Source organism: Schistocerca americana, chromosome 7 (assembly GCF_021461395.2).
Source record: "Schistocerca americana isolate TAMUIC-IGC-003095 chromosome 7, iqSchAmer2.1, whole genome shotgun sequence".
In the NCBI taxonomy this organism is placed as follows: Eukaryota; Metazoa; Arthropoda; class Insecta; order Orthoptera; family Acrididae; genus Schistocerca; species Schistocerca americana.
Genome location: NC_060125.1, coordinates 571338408 through 571362542, shown reverse-complemented (window position 1 = coordinate 571362542; position 24135 = coordinate 571338408). Strand labels below are relative to the sequence as shown.

The following is a 24135-nucleotide window of genomic DNA, read 5'->3' as shown; positions in this document are numbered from 1 at the left end:
CCGACCCTTGCAACACTTCTGTGTACCATTGTTTGTTGTTTGAGACCGTCCTTTTATTTGGTCGCAGGTACTGTGAAAGGCCTTCAACCGTGTATTAATATTGTCTGTTTATGTTTAGTATATGGCCTTCAGCCGAACTAAATGACACCTATTTTAAGAGTAGGCCTTCAGTCGTGTTTCATTTAGAATTCTTGCTGCTGTGTATTTAGGCCTTCAGGCGCGTTTGTATCAGAATCTGTGGTTTTAATATGTAAATCCTTGTCTGTAAGGTTTCTCTTTAATCATCTGGAATTCTTCAAACGGCCTTCAGCCGTGTTCTCTAAATGTTTATTTTAAGATTGTCTTTAACTATTCTTGAGTAATTGTTTGGACCTTTAGCCGACAAAATACTTCAAGTTATCTTAAGATGTTTTTCTGTTGTACTGTGTAAAAGCATACCTGTAGAGCCTCTCTTTTATTATGTATTTTTTTTTTTATTTGGGCTTTCAGCCGAAGAATTAATTTGAATTTCCTTAACATGGCCTTTAGCCGAAACTTGTGAATGCTTGGCTTTTAAAGAATTTCCTTAGCTGATCTATTATTTCACCTTTAGCCGAGAATTTACTGCAATTTTACTTAAGTAAGGCCTTCAGCTGCTACTCTAAATATTGGTGTTTTAAAAGGAATCATTTACACTTATTCTGTAGAAGTTACACCGGCCGCTGTGGCCGAGCGGTTTTAGGCGCTTTACTACGGAACCGCGCAGCTGCTACGGTCGCAGGTTCGAATCCTGCCTTGGACAAGGATGTGTGTGATGTCCTTAGGTTAGTTAAGTTTAAGTAGTTCTAAGTCGATGGGACTGATGACCTCAAATGTTAAGTCCCATAGTGCTTAGAGCCATCTGAACCATTTTGGAGAAGTTACTTGGGCCCTCAGCCGTGAACTGATCTTTGCTGTTTTAAAGAGAAAACTGTGCATTGGTTTGAACAATACAGATGTGTGTGTTATTGTATAACTAACAGTAATTGACCTAGGCCCCTTTCCACAACCTGATACGCTCTGTCCTGCGAAACCAGGATTTCAGTAAATAAACAGGCATGTCTTTTAGCACTTACCGTACGTCACTGGATGTCATCTATCTTGCTCTAACGTTCAGCCGATCTGGGGTAAACTCGATTATAACTGCTGTCGTTAAACTCACGTTAAATCTTTTCAATTGTGTGTGCGTTATTGCTTTAACCATCTCATCTAATTACAATTCCAAGCTGAATATAGCATCGAAAAACATTTCTTCTTTTACAATCAAATGGGTGATCTGAAAATTCTGGACATAGTTACTTCAAAACTGGAGATTATGAATGCAACGACATTATTTCATCCCTGTATAGGGAGACGTAGTGATAATCTTCAAGAATGTCTGAGAAGATGATGTGGAGAAAATAAAGAAAGCGCCGTGAAATCGAACACAGTTACAGTGAAACATGTCGAGTGTTGATATGTCAAAATTAAGTTGGATAATAAAGGTTCACTTTTAGACTTTCAGCGATATGTAATTAAGAAAAGATACCGTAAAGAGAACAGAATATCCAATAAATATTCAACGAGACAGGTGCGTTGAACATGATCCCCACACCAGTTTTTTGCCGCTCAGTGAGTGGGCCATAGCTGAGGGTTGTATCTGTACAGTCCGTTCTATGGATTATTCTGACACGGAAATCTTGGCCTCGAATATATCCATCCCACTGGTATTAAATTAAGGAATCGGTGGAAATACGATTGTCGGTAGATCTCAGTAATCGCAATGGCGACTTTCAGCTGGATAATGTGTGGGACCCTTTGATGTCTTTCAGAAGGAAACCTTTTATGACAAATGCACGGCTAACGACATCTCATTTTATTAATTTGTCGTCTGAACTTTAACTTCACGAACCCGCATTCCTACAGAGAGGGCGCATGCTGTATCATCATTATGTCCATCTTCTCTGCGATTATTGGTTCACTGTGCTGGCTGTAGAAGCTTATCCGCATTCCTATTTTCTCTTTCACAAGTGGACCTATTCCTGCGTTATCGCTAGTTGATTTTGTGCTTGTAACCCTGTCCTCAACTTGAACAGATGACCTGTTCTTCCTGTCACCGCAATTCACTAACTCTCACTTTATACTATTTCAACCTGTCCATTTCCCTTTTTTTAATTTCATAGCCTACCTACCTCATTAAGTAATCAAAACTTCGCAGCAGTGACCCATACAATACTAGTCTTGATTTTCCTGACGACATCCTCCTGAGTAGCCGTCACGAAGATATTTTGTTTGTCGCTGTGTCCGATTAAGCTGTTATCGTTACAAATCGTTCTCGGTACCTGTTCCATTTCTTCTTACTTCCTGCGAAAATCCTCCTCCGTACAGAAACAGCAGTAAAATAAAATACTTCTTGCTTACATTGCTCTTCTGGTCTCTTATACAGATGTTATGTATGTATGGAGCTAAAACAGATAGGGAAGTCCATTTTCCTTTTGATCGGCACCTCTACGGAAGTTGATATGGCACCTCTAGCCTAGGGTAAGATTGTTAAAAAGGTAAAAGGTTCAGCTGACGGAGTTTCCATAGCAGTTTCACTGTGTTACAGGTAGCAGACAGATCAACATGGAACCTTCGTAGAGGAGCTGTTCCCATTATCATACTCAATGTACTGATTTAAGTTTTCCAGATTTCTGGATTGCAGATCTAAAATCAACTTGCTTCGGTTACTTTATCATCAGACCACTTTCCTAGCTTCACAAATGCTACCGCTTATTTTCTTCTCCGTATTTTAGGGATATTTTCTGTTTTGGAACTATTATTAGACCGCAATATTAACAACTCAAGTGTTCTTAAACTAAATTACTTCCTTTTCATGCTATCAGTAGCGTCTAATTAAGGAATTCGTAGCATTTAAAGAGCTTTTGCAACTAGTGACAGAAGGACTGGCTGCTGACGAATGGCCAGCATTCTCCATGGTTGCCTCACTGCGGATACCATTTATTATTCGCCGTTTTGTAACCTGAATGTAGTCTCCGTCATTCCATCCTTTTACCATGCCCCTGAGGCCCATAACTGTATTTGGAATGAATGAATATTTGAAAAGTATGCGATGCGAACGAAAGGTTGTGATAACCTCCATTCAGCTACATACCTACACTAGGATCCACCACCCACTGAATCCTCTTTAAGACGGTTTCCTTTAGTAAGTGACCTTTGTCTTCTTTTTCTTGTTTACAGATGTTTGTGCTGCTTCTCATGGTGCTGCCGTGTTTGGCAGAAGGTGTTTCCTCACACGAAGAGGGCTGCGTATTACCGCCTGCTTCCAAAGAAAACTTCTTCGTGACAACCGTAAGTTCTCGTGAAGAGCTTATATATCACGTTACACACTATGTATTCTGTGTTATTTTAAGGCATTTTACCTTCCTATGCAATCAGTTTGGTTGTCTTGCCTAATGTCTCCTGATGTAACACTGACATCTGTACAGATAAAAACGGAGTTGGAGAATGTCCTCCTGTGGGATATCGTGCCAAATTCCATCCAACTGGTTCGTTAAATAGCCCAAGTCCCGAGCTGGTTGGAGGGGCCTACCCATAATGCAACCGATGTTCCCAAAAGAGATCCGACGACGTTGGTGCCCAGACATGAAGACATGCAAAAGAAACTTTCACCGCGTGCGGGTGGGCACTTGCTGAATTTTAAGCCCGGGGTAGCTTGCCATGAAGGGCAGCAAAATGGGACGCAGTGCTGTGCTGTAAGGGTGCCGTGGATGACAATCATTGGGTTCCTGCTACGAAATGAAATGGCATTCCAGATCTAGAGTGCCATTACATTTCATAGCAGGTAACCTTTGGTTGTGCGGCCGTACGGCGGTATCCCACACTTATCTAGACCCGACTTCGACCTGGAATCTCACTGACTGGAGTAAAAGTGTCTTCAGTATGTGTCCCACTGCGGAAAGAGCCCCGGTGAGCAGCGACCATGATTTCCAAACCCTACATTTGCGAGCCCAATTTGGAGCATTACGGCCAGGACCCTACAACCAGCTCCGTATCTAGGGCGCCCAATGGATGGAATTTCGCACGATATATATCAGGAAAACGTGCAACAACTACATCAGTCAATACCAAGGCGAACTGCTGCTTGCAAAGGGAGGGGAGGGGGACCAACGCGTTATTAACTGCCCAATTTTTGAAGCCCTATCTCTTCAATAAATCATCCAACTTATCTGAAATTGTAATCATTTGTTTGTCTGTACATCTCCATTACATTTCATATGGCGATTTCCATCCCATTCGGACGATTCTTTCGTGGTGTGCCGTCTTTACTTTCTTTTCTTTCTTTTTTTTAGTGTACAACACCAGTAAGTGGATTAACGAACTCAGAAAAAAGTCATTATTATAAATACAAGCTATTTCTGAAAGATTAAACTTATTTCAGAATATTGTATATTCTCGACGAATGGAGAAACAAATTTCTGGTGAATCTGAATTTGCAAATCGATGCTTGCTAATCGAAACCTTGGTGTCAGTTTGTAGCTTGCAGGGTAATGTGACTACCCGTAAGAATTTCCGTGGTGCACCTACCTTGATCGCTCATTGACTCTCCAATGTGAGTCGAATCTAGATGGCGATAATATAGCAAAAAATGGCGTTATGCGTCGTCTGTACGAATTCATTTATAAATTTACATCGTGACTTCCATCGAGAGTATAGCACAGTACCAAGTAGTATACGGATCTCACGTTGCACCACTGGCCTCCTAGTTCGCCGCCATTTTTTTTTCATTTATGTTTATGAAACACATCCTCTATGCGAATCCGCTTCCAACACCTTAGGTTGAACTCGACGCCGCACAGAGAGAGCACTCAATGCAATAGGTCCTGACTCGCTTGCTGAAAGTAGAGACGAGCTTCACTGTCTTCAGGATACTTTTGGGCCCAGAGGAGGGCACATTAAACATATGTGAAAGGTTAACGAAAACTTTTATCCCAAACCTTATTTAAAAAAGTATCCTATTGTTGAATGTGCATGAGTATAAAAAGCACTGGCATCTGCCCAACCCATCGACAATGAACAGAAGTTTCAGAAGCGTGTGACTAATGCAAGTGATGCAGTCCGAATGGATTCAGGTGTGTTTGAAGGAGTGAGTAATTCACTGCAAAGAAGGACTGAAGGCTGCGTTAGGGTGCGTGATGCTGGTTTCATCATTACAGAAATTTTTTGTGCTAGGAACAATGTGAGACTTGGTGGTTTCTTCCACCGCCAAGAAAGAATAATATGTAAGAGGAAAACAGTTTAGACGTCATGCACGAGAAGTTTCTAGCTAACAAAACTCTCCCCAGTAAGGGTAAGGAAGTCTTAGAAGAATATGCTTGGAAAGTCAGATCAACTTTCAGGAATATCAGCCTGAGAAAATCAAAGTTAAATAAATAGATCTTAAAGTAGAAAACGAATAACAAATCATTAAAATGGGGCGAGTACTAGATAGTAGATCAAGACTTTCTTGTCTAGAAAAAGGAACTGTACATGGTCTCCGAAACGAGAATGATTTATAAAGATGTAAAACAGAATAACCGAGTCGTTGAAACTGACTTTCTTCATACGCCGTCAAACACGAGAGAATAAATTAAGCAAAGAAAACCTTATGTTAACAAAAAAATTTAAATGATGGTAAAGTGCAAGAACAACAAATTTTGTGATCTTTTGGAATATGAAATCCCTAATATACTTAAAGAAATGTTAAAATAGTTCTCAGCTGCTCTAGTGTGCACGTTGAGAAGGAAAAGAGATTCACTGAGTTTGTAAGAGAATCTCCAGCACACTTAATAACAAACTGAAATGGCAACAGAGTGACCAGTATGTGTAATCTTTTCCCGTTAAAAGTGATGTACACTCATTCTTGCAAACTACGAAGAAAAGCAAAAACTTGGATATCTCGAAATCTGATTCGAGGATAATTTCAGATGGACCACACAGCCATATCTAAAATAAATGTCAAGCAAATTATGAATGTTAAACAGAGCAGTACTGAGGGATCTGATTTAGATCATTATCTCTCTAAAGTTCTCCCATGTAACATAAAAAATAAAACCCTATAAGTTACCCATTACAACGAAAGCAGAGGCAGCATTATAATGTAAAGTGTGGTATATTCAGAGAAAAAATTATTACGACTAAGAAACGTGATTGGCACATACTCTAAGAACAAGTTACCTAAACGGCAGAGAAGAAATTAGGCTTGGCCAAGCATAAAAGGATGGCATGCTGGCGTGAAAAGTGTGAAGAAGCACTTGAATAAACAGTTTGAAAATGGGAAAAGTGGAATTGTTCAAAAACAAACACTTCGAACAATTCAGACCAAAAGGCAAAAAAATATTGAAAGTAATCTAGAAAATTGAAAGAACATTTGAAAAACATACAGAAATACAAGAAAATTACAACAAAAATAATATTAGAACCTCCAGACCAGTTAGCCAACCAAGAGTCTCATTTTCCTTACCATCTTCATAGTTGTCTCCCGAGCCTAACATTCAGTCTTATATCTCCAACCTCAGAGACCTGAAAAACTTCAGCATAGCCCCATCGCCACTTAACTCCTGTACACAGGTGCTCGCGCACCAAGAAACGGATGACCAAAAATCCCCCACCACCTGCGGTTCTAAAGTATGTAGATTTGTCAGCGCATGTTACACACACATCTAGTAAAGTTCGTATCCTGTGACTATCTTCGCACCTGGATATCTGATGATGGACATTACTCCCAAGTAATTTGTTTGAGTAATAAGTCATTTGTCATGGGCTGTATGACTTTTGAAGCGACCTATTCAGCTCCAGGTCTCGTGCCCCAGTTGTTGAGCAATGTCATATTTATATATGTTGTTGTTGTTGTTGTGATCTTCAGTCCAGACACTGGTTTGATGCAGCTCTCCATGCACCTCAATCCTGTGCAAGCTTCTTCATCTTCCAGTACCTACTGTAACCTACATCCTTCTGTATCTGTTTAGCGTATTCATCTCTTGGTCTCCTTCTACAATTGTTACCATCCACGCCGCTCTCGAATGCTAAATTTGTGATCCCTTGATGCCTCAGAACATGTCCTAACAACCGGTCCCTTCTTCTAGTCAAGTTGTGCCACAAACTCCTATTCTCCCAATTCTATTCAATACCTCATCATTAGTCATGTGATCTACCCATCTAATTTTCAGCATTCTTCTGTAGCACCACATTTCGAAAGCTTCTATTCTCTTCTTGTCCAAACTATTTATCGTCCATGTTTCACTTCCATACATCGCTACACTCCATACAAATACTTTCAGAAATGACTTCCTGACACTTAAATCTATACTCGATGTTAACAAATTTTTCTTCTTCAGAAACGCTTTCCTTGCCATTGCCAGTCTACATTTTATATCCTCTCTACTTCGACCATCATCAGTTATTTTGCTCTCCAAATAGCATAACTCCTTTACTACTTTAAGTGTCTCATTTCCTAATCTAATACGCTCAGCATCTCCCGACTTAATTCGACTACATTCCATTATCCTCGTTTTGCTTTTGTTGATGTTCATCTTATATCCTCCTTTCAAGATACTATCCATTCCGTTCAACTGCTCTTCCAAGTCCTTTGCTGTCTCTGACAGAATTACAATGTCATCGGCGAACCTCAAGGTTTTTCTTTCTTCTCCATGGATTTTAATACCTACTCCGAAATTTGCTTTTGTTTCCTTCACTGCTTGCTCAATATACAGATTGAATAACATCGGGGAGAGGCTACAACCCTGCCTCACTCCCTTCCCAACCACTGCTTCCCTTTCATGCCCCTCAACTCTTATAACTGCCATTTGGTTTCTGTACAAATTGTAAATTGCCTTTCGTTCCCTGTATTTTACCCCTGCCACCTTCAGAATCTGAAAGAGGGTATTCCAGTCAACATTGTCAAAAGCTTTCTCTAAGTCTACAAATGCTAGAAACGTAGGTTTGCCTTTCCTTAATCTAGTTTCCAAGAGAAGTGGTAGGGTCTGTATTGCCTCACGTGTTCCAATATTTCTACGGAATCCAAATTGATCTTCCCCGAGGTCGGCTTCTACTAGTTTTTCCATTCGTATGTAAAGAATTCGCGTTAGTATTTTGCAGCCGTGACTTATTAAACTGATAGTTCGGTAATTTTCACATCTGTCAATACCTGCTTTCTTTGGGATTGGAATTATTATATTCTTCTTGAAGTCTGAGGGTATTTCACCTGTCCCATACATCTTGCTCACCGGATGGTATTGTTTGGCCTGGCTCTCCCATGGCTGTCAGTAGTTCTAATGAAACGTTGTCTACTCCCGGGGCCTTGTTTCGACTCAGGTCTTTCAGTGCTCTGTCAAACTCTTCACGCAGTATCATATCTCCCATTTCATCTTCATCTACATCCTCTTCCAGATCCATAATATTGTCCTCAAGTACAACGCCCTTGTATAGACCCTCCATATACTCCTTCCACCTTTCTGCTTTCCCTTCTTTGCTTAGAACTGGGTTTACATCTGAGCTCTTGATATTCATACAAGTGGTTCTCTTTTCTTCTAAGGTCTCTTTAATTTTCCTGTAGGCAGTATCTATCTTACCCCTAGTGAGATCAGCCTCTACATCCTTACATTTGTCCTCTAGCAATGCCTGCTTAGCCATTTTGCACTCCCTGTCAATCTCATTTTTGAGACGTTTGTTTTCCTTTTTGATTGCTTCATTTACTGCATTTTTATATTTTCTTCTTTGATCAATTAAATTCAATATTTCTTCTGTTACCCAAGGATTTCTACTAGCCCTCGTCTTTCTACCTACTTGATCCTCTGCTGCCTTCACTACTTCATCCCTCAAAGCTACCCATTCTTCTTTTACTGTACTTCTTTCCCCCATTCCTGTCAATTGTTGCCTTATGCTCTCCTTGAAACTCTGTACAACCTCTGGTTTAGCCAGTTTATGCAGGTCCCATCTCCTTGAATTCCCACCTTTTTGCAGTTCATAACCAATAGATTGTGGTCAGAGTCCACATCTGCCCCTGGATATGTCTTACAATTTATACCTGGTTCCTAAATCTTTGTCTTACCATTATATAATCTGTCTAAAACCTTTTAGTATCTCCCGGCTTCTTCCATGTATACAGCCTTTTTTCATGATTCTTGAACCAAGTGTTAGCTATGATTAAGTTGTGCTCTGTGCAAAATTCTACCAGGTGGCTTCCTCTTTCATTTCTTACCCCCAATCCATATTCACCTACTACATTTCCTTCTCTCCCTTTTCCTACTACCGAATTCCAGTCACCCATGACTATTAAATTTTCGTCTCCCTTCACTATCTGAATAATTTCTTTTATTTCATCATACATTTCTTCAATTTCTTCGCCATCTGCAGAGCTAGTTGGCACATAAATTTGTACTACTGTAGTAGGCGTGGGCTTCGTGTCTATCTTGGCCACAATAATGCGTTCACTATGCTGTTTGTAGTAGCTTACCCGCATTCCTATTTTTTTATTCATTATTAAACCTACTCCTGCATTACCCCTATTTGATTTTGTATTTATAACCCTGTATTCGCCTGACCAAAAGTCTTGTTCCTCCTGCCAACGAACTTCACTAATTCCCACTATATCTAACTTTAACCTATCCATTTCCCATTATAAATTTTCTAACCTACCTGCTCGATTAAGGGACCTGACATTCCACGCTGCGATCCGTAGAACGCCAGTTTTCTTTCTCCTGATAGCGACGTCCTCTTGAGTAGTCCCCGCCCGGAGATCCGAATGGGGGACTACTTTACCTCCGGAATATTTTACCCAAGAGGATGCCATCATCATTAGCCATACAGTAGGCATCGGGAAAAATTACGGCTGTAGTTTCCCCTTGCTTTCAACTGTTCGCAGTACCAGCACAGCAAGGCCGTTTTGGTTAGTGTTACAAGGCCAGATCAGTCAATCATCCAGACTGTTGCCCCTGCAACAACTACTGAAAAGGCTGCTGCCAATCTTCAGAAACCACACGTTTGTCTGGCCTTCAACAGATACCCCTCCGTTGTGGTTGCACCTACGGTACGGCTATCTGTATCGCTGAGGCACGCAAGCCTGCCCACCAACGGCAAGGTCCATGGTTCATGGACCTAACTTCCAGCTGCATGTGACAATGCAACCTGGAGGTGCTTAATGCCACCGCGGTGGATTCAAATTCAATTTCTTTCTCAGACGCTTTTGCGCAACGCTTCAGCAATATAAGTTAAATTACTGAATTTGCCTTTTCATTAGCTTTCCAGTAACAAAGTACACAAAATCCGTTGGTAAGAAATGTGCTTTTTCGATATCTGTTGACGTTTGGGTTCATAGTGTTAAGTGTGAAAGTTACGTGCACTACTTCATAGTACCATTTGCCGAAGAACCTCCTTTTCAGTTCTTGAACTGCTCACGAAATTAATGTGAAGTTACGTCTCCTAACACTCAAACTTCATAGACGAGATACAAGGTGTGGTTGTAAAATGGAGGGACCAATGTTCTAAAGGATTTAATTCCAAAAACATTCATATTTAGTCACTGTCACCACGAACATTATCACTACCTCTATCCCTACAACGCTTCCGGTGAATTTTCAATTGCTGGAAACACTGTTGAGTGTCTTCCATCGTGAGCTCCTTGGTGACGTGTGTCGCTTTTTCTTTCACAGATTCAGTCGACGGAACTCTTGTTCCTTTTACTGCAGATTTGGCCTTCGGGAACAGGTAAAAGTCACATGGTGCTAGATCATGCGAATAAGGTGATTGATCTAACACTGGGATGCTGCACATCGCTGGAAACCTCGTAACAGACAATGCTGCATGAGCCAGTGTTTTGTTTCGATGCAGTTCTTCCACAACTGGGGCCACTTATTTGTTATTTTCTAACGGACTTGGGGAAGAACCTCAACGCTAGTAATTTTGATTAATAGTTTGATCTTTAGGAACCCAGTTAAGATAATTAATTCCATGAATATCGAGAAAAACAGTCACCATCGCTTTGAATCTCGATTTGCTCATTCCAGCTTTTTCGCTCTCGGTGAAGCTGGTCCCTTCCACTTCATTGATTGGCTCTTAGATTATGGTTAATAAGTGAAAAATCGAGATTCGTCACATGCTATCACTTTTCCAAGAAATGAGGATCATTTTAGAGGGTGTCCAAAGAGTCAGTAGAAACATTTTCTCGGTCATGCGTATTTTCGGAATCAGTTTCGCATACTCGTCTTAAAGTGGTTGTGTGAAATTTTTCTTTCGCATTATTTGTCAATCCCTACAGTTTCAGCAATGGACGTACAGGGCGTGAGTTATCTCCAACGTCTTCTCGGCCATCTTGGAAACGCTTGAACTGTTCAAATACTCGCGTGTGGTAAAGTCTTCTCAGTAAACTCTTTTTGGTAAAAGACGGGTTTCAAGTGAAATCGCGACAATTCGTTTCTCACTTGTTACACTTGTCACTTTTCCGGCGAAACAAAATATGCTTCACGCTTCACTGCTATTGGTCGTTCATCTTTGGCGCACGCGTACTTACTCTGTGATAGCATTAATCACGTTATGTTGTAGCCACACTTCGCATATGAGAACTTCGTAAAGAATGATAAAGTGGAAAGTAACTGTATTTCGAAAGCGCTGTCACTGATTTTAATTCTAGAGATAATGTTATAGGGTGTCGATTGTGATGTGGAGTCGTCCATTTACTGTGCACTGTGCGAAGCGTATCGTCGCCAGCGAACAACACTGAACACATGCTGTGCTCTTGGTCCACAGGAGAGGAAGACGTGGTACCAGCAGTACCAGTACGACGTGCCCGGCCTGTTCGGCTGGGGCTGCGCCACGTACACGCAGTCTCCCAGGGCAAACCCCAAGGAGATGGACCTCGTTGGACACCTGAGCAAGGTGCCTCTGTAAGTCACACGTGCTTTACGCTAGATCAAACGTGGGACTGGACAGGACCTTCTCGAATATTGATCTAACTAGAAATGACTGCGCTCAGCTAATAAAAATGGAGGAACCTGATCTGTTTCCTTTGATATGTCACTTTAGTAAGTTTAACAAAACAAAGAATCATTAACTCTTGTCAGGATTAACTGAATATCACTCCCACAAACGCAAGCAAGGCTCATGACGAGTATTCACACCTCCACCAAACTCGAAAGTTTTCCCCTACCAAAGTACTTCACTAAACACACAGCTTGTGCATCCTTGGTTGCTGTCTACCGACTTAAAAGCTGACATTGCTCAGTGCACACATTTGCACATCAATCGACAACAGTTATCACGATTATTCGCACTAAACAAGACACCATGCAAATGCTGAACACTACACTCGCAAATGTATATGCAAAAGTGATTAAAAGTGTATGAAAAATCAAGACAGATGTCAGCATTTGGGGAAGGAGTGTAAATGGGCTCAAAGAAGCCGGTTGGTACAATCGGCTAATCACTCGAAATCTAAATAGAAGCTACGCCGCTATTCGACGATGTTGGCAGGAAGGGTGACTGATGGCCGAACACAGCGACAAGAAGGAAGTGGTCGACATAGAGAACGACGGAACATGAGGACTCGACAGTCGTCAGAGACGCACTCTGAGCCCCGGAATCATCACTGTCATCAGTCCGGTGAGCGACTGCTGCTTTAGTGAGCACAGGGACCGGCTCACAGGAAGGGGACTGAGCTCACTGCGCCCCTTACTCAGCATTCCATTGACCTATGTATATCAACAAGTTTGTATGCGTTGGTGTCGGGCACGTTAGGCCTGGAATTCTCTTCAGTGACGAGTGCCGATTTGAGCCCCGATGGTCAGCGATGATGTGTCAGGAAACGCCCCGGACGTCAGAGGCATACCAACCTGACTGTGTCAGCCGTATGGCCCGACAACCAGCAGTGATAGTCTAGGGGGGTCATTTCATTTACCTTTAGTTGTCATCCGCAGCACCTTTTCATAACAGCGCTACGTTGACGATATTCTACGCCCCGTTTGTTGCCCTTCACAGTAAGCCATCCCGGGCTTACATCTCCGCAAGATAAGGCAAGCCCGCACACAGGGAGTTACTTCGTGATTCCCAAACCCGACCTTGATCTACAAGGACGCCGGACTTCTTCCCAATTGAGAATGTTTGGGCAACAATGGGCGGGGCCCTCCTACCATCTAGGGACTTTAACAAGAGTAACGCGCCCGTTTGACATAATTTGGCACGATATCCTTCAAGGGACCCAGAAACCCTGACAAGCAGAGCAGTTAAGTAGAACAACCGATGGCATAAGGACAAGACGTGGACCGTCGCGTTATTTCTTCCCTTAGAGTGAAAAAGCAGGTATCTGAAACAATGGATACAGTGGCGAAAGTTAACGAGATTGCCAAATTATAGCGTCTGTAGTTGTATAATGAATGAAACATATTTCAGTTATACTTCTGAATGTTTCTGAAAAGGCAGTTCACTCTGATATTTTGCAAGGATCTGAAGATCAATGAGACTGAATCTTTAGCATGGCTTTTACAAAAATTCTTTACAACGTCGTTTATAGTAACTGTTGACTTTCTTATCATTTCTTCAATCTCAGGCTCCATTTAACTGATACTGTCGGTGTGTCGTCAACGTCAACGTCCGCGTTTTTTAACCAAATCAATAGAGGATGCAGACCGGTAACTGTCGTAGTCCTGAAACTTCCTGGCAGATTAAAACTGTGTGCCCGACCGAGACTCGAACTCGGGACCTTTGCCTTTCGCAGGCAAGTGCTCTACCATCTTTTTTTTCCATTCACATACAACTCTTTACTGTTCTCATGTTATCAGCATTACACAAAACAGTCGTAATTTGTTATACTATCCGACATTTTTGGCTCTGTGACAATAAGTAAAAGGAAGCATACATTTGCTATCCAACTGAAACTGTAATGGCTGCAGCCCCTTTTTTTTTTTTTTGTAATCTTTATTATTGAACAAACGGAGAGTACATATATATATACACAAAGCAAAAGTTCTTCAAGGTACCAGTTAAACATATACAAATGAGTGTTAGGTAAACAAATTATTAGAATAACATGAAATACAACAAATTAGAACATATCCTGTTTTCCTTCTTTTTTTTGTTTTTTTGTTTTTGTTTTTGTTTAAAAATTTGTATTGAACAAACTGAAAGTACATATATATTCACTATGCAAGAGTTCTTCAAGGTACCATTTAAAAATATACAAATGACTGTTAGTAAAACAAAAAAATATTAAAAAATAAAAACATTAAATACAACAAAATATAACATATTCCTTCTTCTTCCCTTTTTTTATATAAAAAAAAATTGTGTTTGTTTTTGGTCGATGCATGAGAACGTGGATAAGGGTGTTGCATCATGTGACTGGTAGGCATGGTACACCCCAACTTTGAGGGGGGTCAAGGAAGACGCTGCGGAGATAACCGGCAAAAGTTAGTCGGTAAGATGGTTTTCGGGTGAGGGTGCTATGCGCGGTCACAACTTTGTACCAGAAGTCAAGGACTGTATGCGGACCACTCCGAAAGAGATATTCTAAAGCCTGTCCTCGAAACCAGATTAGGGTATGGTGCTTAGCAAGAGGGTAGTGAAATGTCTGGGGCAACAACAGGAAATCCGGGGTTACCGTCGTTGGCGGGGTACGGAGGTAAAAGCCCACGATTCGTTGGATGAGGAGCCGTACGTTTTGTTTCAGGGGGCACGTAAGACGGTGCTCGTCGGTGTCTTTGAGCTGACAGTAAGGGCAGAGTGGGGAGGTGGCCAGTCCTATGCGATAAAGTCGACTATTAGTCGGGAATTTTCCATAGACTAAAACATACCAGAGTGCACACACAGACGACGGTAAAAAGGGTGCATGCACACACCCCCAAACCGTGCGCCAGTTAATGTCAGGATGCTGTAGCACCATGGGGTCGCAAGGGTTGGACAGCATAAACAAACGATAATAATCTTTTGTACGGGGAGGACGGGTGACTGGAAGATCGGCCCGAACGTAGCTGAGTTCTATGAAACAATTGGCGACGTAGTACAATGATGGAGAAATAGGTGCCACATTGATCGGTGGATCGAGAGAAGCTGGTCGGAGGATATCTAAGAGACTGCGTGTTAAAGACGGGACCGGCCCCTGCCAGTGCCGCAACAGAGTGTGGACAAAGAGTGCAGAAGAGCGTGCCCGCACGTTGATGAGTCCGAGGCCACCTTTTGCAGGAGGCAGTGTTGTAGCGGACTTTGAAAAGTGCCCCTGCTGACACGAAATATCCAAAGGCTGATTGGATGCGGCGGCCAAGGAGTAACGGCATTGGGAGGATCTGGGCGACGTGTACCAGTTTAGGGGCAACATAGATGTTGACATAGGACACACTTGGAGTTGGTTTAAGTTACGGTGCACTTGACCGCGGACATGGTGCAGAATCGACTGCAAAAGCCGCCGGTAAGCCAGGGCCACTGTGCGGTGTGTGGAGCTCGTAAATTCGATACCCAAGTAACGAAGGATGCCACTAACTGGGAGTGGGGTCGGCACCATAGCCGGGAGGCCGCGCCCAATGTGCATCATAGTCGATTTACGGACATTAAGAATGCTACCAGAAAGACGTCCATACTGGTGGATCCATTGGATGGCGTCATTGAGTTCCGTGGAGGAGCAGGTGAGAAAGAGGAGATCGTCCGCATAAGCCCGACAGTGAAAGGTGTGGTCACGCAAAGTGAGGCCCTGCAGTCTAGAGGTAAGTCCAGTGATGAGGGGCTCAAGTGCAATGGCATATAGTAAAGTAGACATAGGGCATCCTTGACGCACAGAGCGGCGTATAGGAATCGGTCCTACAAGCCTCCCATTGACTTGTACCATCGAGACCGCGGGAAGGAGTAACCGGCGAATGGCATCGACAAAAAGCAATGGGAACCTCATACGTGTCGCCACCATGAGGAGGAATGGGTGTCGAACGCGATCAAAGGCACTCGTGAAATCGACGGATACCAGTGCTGCACGAAGGCGACAAACCGACGCCAGTGCAATGAGGTCACGGCATTCTCCTAGGGCTGTTTGTAAGGTGGCCCCACAACCACGTGTAGTCTGCTCAGGTGAAAGGACCGTAGGTAAGACGGTGCGTATGCGCGCTGCTAAGAGGCGTGCATAGATTTTATAGTCTGCATTCAGTAGTGTAAGGGGGCGATATGCAGAGACATGAGACCCTCCCTTCGGTTTAGGCACAGGTAGAAGAATGCCAGTGACGAATTCAGGTGGAATTGGGAAGGACGGAGTAAAGAGTTCCTGAATCATTTCCGTCCAGCGAGGAAGCATTAACGTGGTGAGCGCCCGGTAAAACTCCACTGGGAGACCATCTGGTCCGGGTGATTTGTTCTTGGCCCCTTTGTTGATCGCATCTACCACCTCTTCTGCTGTGATTGCAGACATCATGGACGTTGACTCCGCTACGGTGAGGGTCCGAACAGGGGAAGGACGGAGATCATCAGGAATGGGCGTCGCCATCGGTTCATCATCATAAAATTGGCGATAATGTTCAGCAAAGGCGGACACGACCGCCGCCTGTGTTGTGTGGTGAACACCATCGGAGGTCGTGCTGTTGGGGACGAAAAGCCGACGTCGACGACTATGATCGGATGCGGCATGGATTTTGGATGGGGTTTCGTCGTGGAGGAGGTCTTGTCGTCGGGAACGCACCACGACACCATGCAGTCGTGCACGTTGAAGAGAGAGGAGACGAGCTTTAGTACGTTGTCGTTCCCTGTGGGTGTCAGGTGATGGAGGGAGCGCATCGAGCTCACGGAGGACGGCGTAGTGAAAATCTGTGGTGTCTCGATGCCATGCTGCTGCTTCCTTGCCACATTGTATGAAGGCCTTTCTGATCGCAGGTTTGGCACATTTGAGCCACCAATGGAACGTGGATGTGTACTGCGCAAGGCGTCTTTCGCAAGACGCCCATGTAGTGGCAATACATTGTCGGCAGTGTGGATCGTTAAGGAGGGAGGTATTAAGCTTCCAGTAACCTCTGCTGCGCCACACTGACTGAGGTGGCAGAGCCAGGGAGCAAATTACGGCGCAATGGTCCGAAAATGCAAGGGGCCATCGTTCAGCTTGGGCGACTTCATTGCCGAGGTGATCAGAGACATAAAACTGGTCCAGTCTGCTCGCAGAATGTGCTGTATAATGGGTAAAACCGGGGGTATTGCCATGAATTTTCTCCCAAACGTCCACTAGATGAAAATCTTCGATTAAGGTGAGCAGCGCCGGGCATGGCGAATAACCAGGTACTTGGTCCTGCGGATGGAGGACACAGTTGAAATCGCCCCCCATGATAAGGCGATCATAGCGTCCAGAAAACAGGGGCGCCACGTCATGTCCGAAGAAAGTGGACCGCTGCCGACGGTTCATGGAGCCAGACGGAGCGTAGATATTGATGACGCGCGTGTCGAAGATGGTAACAGCCATGCCTCTTCTACAGGGAAGGATTGTCGCGTCCGTGAGTGGGATTCCTTCGCGTATGTAGAAAGCCACTCCACGCCCTGATTGATCACATGTGGATGTGTATGAGTCGTAGCCGTAGACTGGTGGTTGTGTGGCAACGCGTACTTCCTGAAGAAGGGCGACGTCGACGTCAGAGGCCCGAAGCGTGTCACATAGGAGTTGCAGCTTGGGTGCAGTGCCGATCATGTTGATGTTCAGTGTGGCAAACCGGTATGTTTGTTTCAGTGGTGGTGGACGCGCATCTACCATCACCAAGGGAAGTAAGAGGAGGGCACCGACAGGAAGTCCCGTCCCATCAGCTGCAATGCCTCGCTTTTGATGTTAACAGGCAGCCTCGTCCGGCGGAGGTAACTCATCCGGTGGAGGGGGCGTACCTTCCTCAATGTCGTCGGCCCATGCTCCTGTGCCGAGGGTCTGTCCAATGTCCATGGGAATTGCGTCGTGGTGAGAGAGATCTGGAGTTGTCGGCGGGGAGACAGGCGTCTCAACCGGCGCACCGATCGTTACATTGTGCGTGGCGACCTCCATAGTGGTCCCGTCCTGCACACAGTTTTAATCTGCCAGGAAGTTTCATATCAGAACACACTCCGCTGCAGAGTGAAAATCTCATTCTGGAAATATCCCCCAGGTTGTGGCCTAAGCCATGTTTCCGCAGTATCCTTTCTTTCAGGAGTGCTAGTTCTGCAAGATTCGCAGGAGAGCTTCTGTAAATTTTGGAAGGTAGGAGACAAGATACTGGCAGAAGTAAAGCTGTGAGTACCGGCCGTGAGTCGTGCTTCGGTAGCTCAGATGGTAGAGCACTTGCCCGCGAAAGGCAAAGGTCCCGAGTTCGAGTCTCGGTCGGGCACACAGTTTTAATCTGCCAGGAAGTTTCATATCAGCGCACACTCCGCTGTATAGTAGTCCTGTTAATCCTCTACGTCGCAGCTGCGCTTTGAGGACGCAGCAAGTACACGCGATGTTTGTTGAATACGCTCAATTCAGCGACGTAGATAAGACGCTTCAGGCGATTTACCCATGAGGTATCCCGGCCTCATAACGTTCGTTAGCCGTTCACAGGCATAGTTCTGAATTTTCAGTTTCCCGTTCGATTCAAAAGTACCACATATATGTATTGTGATATAACAATTCGTGGTACGCATCAAACAGTCCCTAGTCAACGTACATGCTGGAAAGAACAAATGCCCAAACTCCTCATACGACTCGCAGCTCTTAATGGGCTCATCTGTGTAGCAGGTGCATCTTCTTAGTAACGACGTAGAAAATCTGTCTAATGACAAGCAGGCCAAGTAGGTGGAAGTTAGACATCAGATTGATCCTACGCAAACATGGGAATTAATGCTTTTTGCCAAACTTCCAAATGTTTGAAACTTCTTGACAGGGGAGAAATGATTGTAACCAAAACCAGATGTGCTTTTACCTCACACGTCCACTCTAGGAAAGTCTTGACTTCGATGGGTTCTCCTCTTCTCATAATGGGCCATAGTATCTGGATCATCTTCATGACCTAAATCTCCTCAACAGGCACATGACCCCTGCTATAACAATTACCTTCAGCAACAGCTAACCTTTTCTTCTCCTCATATTTTGACAGTCTACATTAAACTGTTGTGTTAATTCCATTCTCCTCTTCTTAATCTCCACGTGATCCCCTTCAAATCTTAACAATGACATTACTTCTTCTGACTCTCAAGTACCATCTGGAACAGTGCCACTATAACCCTACTGAGCATTCACTGCTAATCAAGTAACTGAAACAATTAACTGATCAACATTCCTTATTATCTGCTTAATCTCTTCTCATTCCTCTGAAATCTCTTTCTTACTACTAAGTTCTATCTTCTCGAAATTCCTTTCTAAATCGTGTAACAGTACAGCATGACTCTAACTCTGTTCTTGAATATGAGCAGCAGCTTCCTGAATGGTTACCCCCTCAAGTCTCTCAGACAATCCTTGTTTATTCTTTTCATATTCTTCCACTAAATTTTAAAAGTTAGTTTGCAGTTACTCAGTTTGTTCATAGACAGCCAAATGAAACTGTTGCTGCCTTTCATCTATAGTACCAAGCTTGCTTAGAAATTCTACAATTAAAACGAACTAAATACTTCTTTATGACTCTGCTTTGCTAATAAATCATATTTATTCTTCTAGACTTAGTATTTGCACTTGTACTGCACAAACACTGGCTTGCTGTTCTGTTGAAATATATTCAATCTGTTTCCTCAATCCGCCTGTACTCTCTTTTCTTCCCTCTGGCACTATTCTCTTCTCTCACAGCCCCTAATCTCTCATCAATCCCCTTTGATATTATCCCCTAACATTTCAACCTGTACTCTGTTACTAGGCCTGAATGTTTCACGTAAAGGTGGCAGTATTGCATTCAGGAAACATCAAACAAAGGAAAGTGTAGGCAATGAGCCGCCATTCTGTTTCCAGAATGAGATTTTCACCCTGCAGACGAGTGCAGGTTGAATATCTCATTCTGGAGACATCCCTCAGGTTGTGGCTAAGCCATGTCTCCGCAGTATCCTTTCTTCCGGGAGTGCTAGTTCTTCAAGGTTCGCAGGAGAGCTTCTGTGAAGTTTGGAAGGTAGGAGACGAGTTACTGGCAGAATGGAAGGTGTGAGGACGGGGCGTGAGTCGTGCTTAGGTAGCTCAGTTGGTTGAGCATTTGCCCGCAAAAGGCAAAGGTCCTGAGTTCGAGTCTCGGTCCGGCACACACTTTAAATCTGCCAGGAAGTTTCGCTATTCTGTTGTTCACACTGAATAGAAAAAGCTGTAGAAACAGTAATAGGATTAACTGAGACACTGGAATTACTACAGACTCCTTTATGCGAACCACATCACAAGCACAACCACATCACACTACCGCTGTCTGGGACATCACTGGGTGGAATATAATTTCTGTGACAACTACGCAGAACAGTTGAATCACTATTAGGTACATTATCCCCACCTGGGTAGCAGTAAGTAACATAACCTATGAATCTTAATGTTCTACAAATTTGGTTTCATCTCTTTCTCTACCCTTTTTTGAAATCTGTTTATACTTATTTTTTTCTGATTAACTTATGATTTCTTCTTTATGGCTTGGTTTTTAACTAGACAGCTATCTGGCCAAGTAATTACGTATTATCTCACAAGTCATAAAGTTATAAAAACTAATTCGTAATTTCAGAAATACCTAAAAGTATATAATGCTCCTCAAAATTCTCCAGTCATCATGCACAAAGCACTTAATCATGAAACAAACGAAAAATTCGGTTCACATCTTCATCTCATCACCATCAATAGGCAGTAAAAAATAGTCACGTCGAAAAATGTTGGAAGTTCCAGGTATATTAATAGCTGAGTAAAACCCTTACAAAATCTTGCATCACTGGCACCATCTGGCTCACCTCTGTTCAACATCACTTCATGCCTCAATTCACATACAGAAGTCACAAGCTCAGGTAATTCCAAAATGAACAAATTAGAGACAGAATAGTCTTAAGACGCTCATGATCATTAGCATGCAAAAATTGTGAGGAAATCCCTCCTAAATTAACTCTGTAGTACTAATCTCTCCTTAAAAGTAGCTGAAGGGTGCCTGAAAATTTCCTAATAAAACTGTACCATAGAATTTTTACTTTCAAAGAATAACAGTTACACTCCAAGTTACTCCCTGACATTAGGTTGTTGCTTAAGTTTATATCGTTTCCGTTTTGCATGTTGGTACTCCGATTGCTACGAGTGTATTTTTTGTTTGTTGTTCACTGTTGGTGACTGAATTAACATGTTGTCATTTTGTCGTTTGTAAATAGTGAGTGGAAAGTGGAGAAATCCGAAAGTCTCCGACACATTCTTCTGTTTGAGTTGCATAGAGGGTTGACAGCAGCAGAGGCATCCAAAAGCATTTGCGCCGTGTATCGTTTGACATTGGACATAGCACTGCAAAAAACGGTTCTTTCGTTTTAAGGAGGTTAATTTTGACATTATTGACTCTCCACGTTTAGGAAGACCTTCGATGAACGATGACAATCGTTTAAACTCATTAATCCACAATAATCCACATCAGTGAAATCGGGAACTGGCAAATTTGATGAACTGTGATCATTAGACTATCGTGTGACTTTTTCAAGCAATGGGTACGGTTCAAAAATGGGACGTACGGCTACCGTATGCTCTAAGCCAAAATCACAAAAATCATTTGTTTGGCATATGTGCTTCTTTGCTTACTCGTCGTCAATTGGCTCGAGAGCAACACCGACCATTCCTATCCTGTATCGTTACTGGTGACGAGAAAGAGTGTCTTTATGTTAACATAAGGAAGAGAGAGGAAAGACTGAACCCAAACAAAGCAGTACTTCTCGTACAAGGACCTGTGCGCATCCATAAAAGAAAATTTTATGCATCTGGTGGAACAGCGACATGTGGTGCACACTACATGTTGCTACCCCGACGTGTAACGATCACTGCTGAAGTTTTTGTCCTCAACTCAAGACGTCCTGCAGACGCAGTCCAAGAATAACGACCAGCAAGCCTGCTTGAAGTGATGCTACTCCACGATAAGGCCCGACTGCAGTCTGCTAGACTGACGAGAAAATACAATTCAGGTGTTGTGTCGGGAAGTCATTCCGCACCAACCTATTTACTTGTTGATACACCTTCAGGTTTTCAACTTTACTCATCTCTGTCGAACAACCTTAAAGGACCTTCCTTTCCAGATGAAAATGCGCACCAAACATAACTCGAAACGTTCTTCGATTCAAATCCACGTCATTTCTACAGTCGCTGAATCGAAAAGTTACCCCACCGTTGGTAGACATTTGTAAATAGTGAAGGAGAATATATTATTGATGTCTAAACTATATGTTATGTGTACCTGTAGTATTTATTAATCTTATGGGAAAAAACACTGAAAACTTATGCACCTACCCAATACTACTAGTTTCCTTATCAAGGCTATTACTTTTATTTGTAAAGCTCTGCCTTTTCATCACACAAATTTCAAAATTCACAATTACCGGTTTCGGCTACTGCAGTCCTCAGACCATAAAATATTCTGACGTAGGTATCAGCGACAAAATCCTTACCATTATGTACGTACATAGTATGTAAAATCCGTGTGATCAAGACGGACGTTTACAAATAAAGTGCAGTAACGTTATCGCGGACTCATTTAGAGACTTTATGTTTTCAGTTCATAAAGGCTATTAACTGCTACACGTGACATCTCTTATTAATATCTTCTTGTGTAATGAAATAAACGATATGACCTGACTTTTCTCCAACCATCAAAATATGTGTGTACTGCACTAAAGTAAAGGTGTGAAAAGATAGAAATGTCATGTAACACTTCAGAAGAAATCCAGCCGCAGCAGTGCAAATCAACACAAACTACAGAAAAAGTACACGTGAGAAAAACCTAAAAAACGCTCACTTCACTCATGTCCACAAACATAGTTACTCCACAAAAAAAAGATAATCATTCAACTGAACTTTTATTTAAAAACTAAAATTTTGTTCATGATCTACTGCCACCATATTCAGCTAATTACTCTCACTGTATAATTAAAAATATTATTTCTGTACACACTGCTTTCCTGACATATCACTATACTTTTGGCAGAATGATTAACTATTACCTTTCACGGGTTGTTCTTGTTGTGGTCTTCAGTCCTGAGACTGGTTTGAAGCAGCTCTCCATGCTACTCTATCCTGTGCAAGCTTCTTCATCTCCCAGTACCTACTGCAACCTACATCCTTCTGAATCTGCTTAGTGTATTCATCTCTTGGTCTCCCTCTATGATTTTTACCCTCCACGCTGCCCTCCAATACTAAATTGGTCATCCCTTGATGCCTCAGAACATGTCCTACCAACCGATCCCTTCTTCTTGTCAAGTTGTGCCACAAACTCCTCTTCTTCCCAATTCTATTCAATGCCTCCTCAATAGTTATGTGATATACCCATCTAATCTTCAGCATTCTTCTGTAGCACCACATTTCGAAAGCTTCTATTCTCTTCTTGTCTGAACTATTTATCGGCCACATTTCACTTCCATACATGGGTACTCTCCATACTAACACTTTCAGCAACGACTTCCTGACACATAAACATACACTCGATGTTGACAAATTCCTCTTCTTCAGAAACGCTTTCCTTGCCATTGTCAGTCTACATTTTATATCCTCTCTACTTCGACCATCATCAGTTATTTTGCTCCTCAAATAGCAAAACTCCTTTACTGCTTTAAGTGTCTCATTCTCTAATCTAATTCCCTCAGTATCACCCGAGTTAACTCGACTACAATCAATTATCCTCGTTTTGCTTTTTTTGATGTTCATCTTATATCCTCCTTCCAAGACAGTGTCCTTTCCGTCCAACTGCTCTTCCAAGTCCTTTGCTGTGTCTGACAGAATTACAATGTCATGGGCGAACCTTGAAGTTTTTATCTCTTCTCCATGGATTTTAATACCTACTCCGAATTTTTCTTTTGTTTCCTTTACTGTTAGCTCAATATACAGATTGAATAACATCGGGGATAAGCTACAACCCGGTCTCACTCCCTTCCCAACGACTGCTTCCCTTTCATGTCCCTCAACTCTTATAACTGCCATCTGGTTTCTGTACAAATTGTAAATTGCCTTCCGCTCCCTGCCTTTTACCCCTGCCA

The 24135-nt window shown here is 42.8% G+C and overlaps 1 protein-coding gene across 1 annotated transcript in view; it reads left to right on the top strand.

Annotated features, from left to right (window-relative positions):
• The first annotated feature begins 3228 nt into the window (after window positions 1–3228).
• LOC124623096 overlaps window positions 3229–24135 on the top strand; it is a 74066-nt gene continuing 53159 nt past the window's right edge. The window contains exons 1-2 of the mRNA XM_047148886.1: window positions 3229–3348; window positions 11779–11915. Coding sequence (XP_047004842.1) covers window positions 3238–3348; window positions 11779–11915 — 248 coding nt within the window. The 5' untranslated portion in view covers window positions 3229–3237. The remainder of the gene's footprint in view (window positions 3349–11778; window positions 11916–24135) is intronic.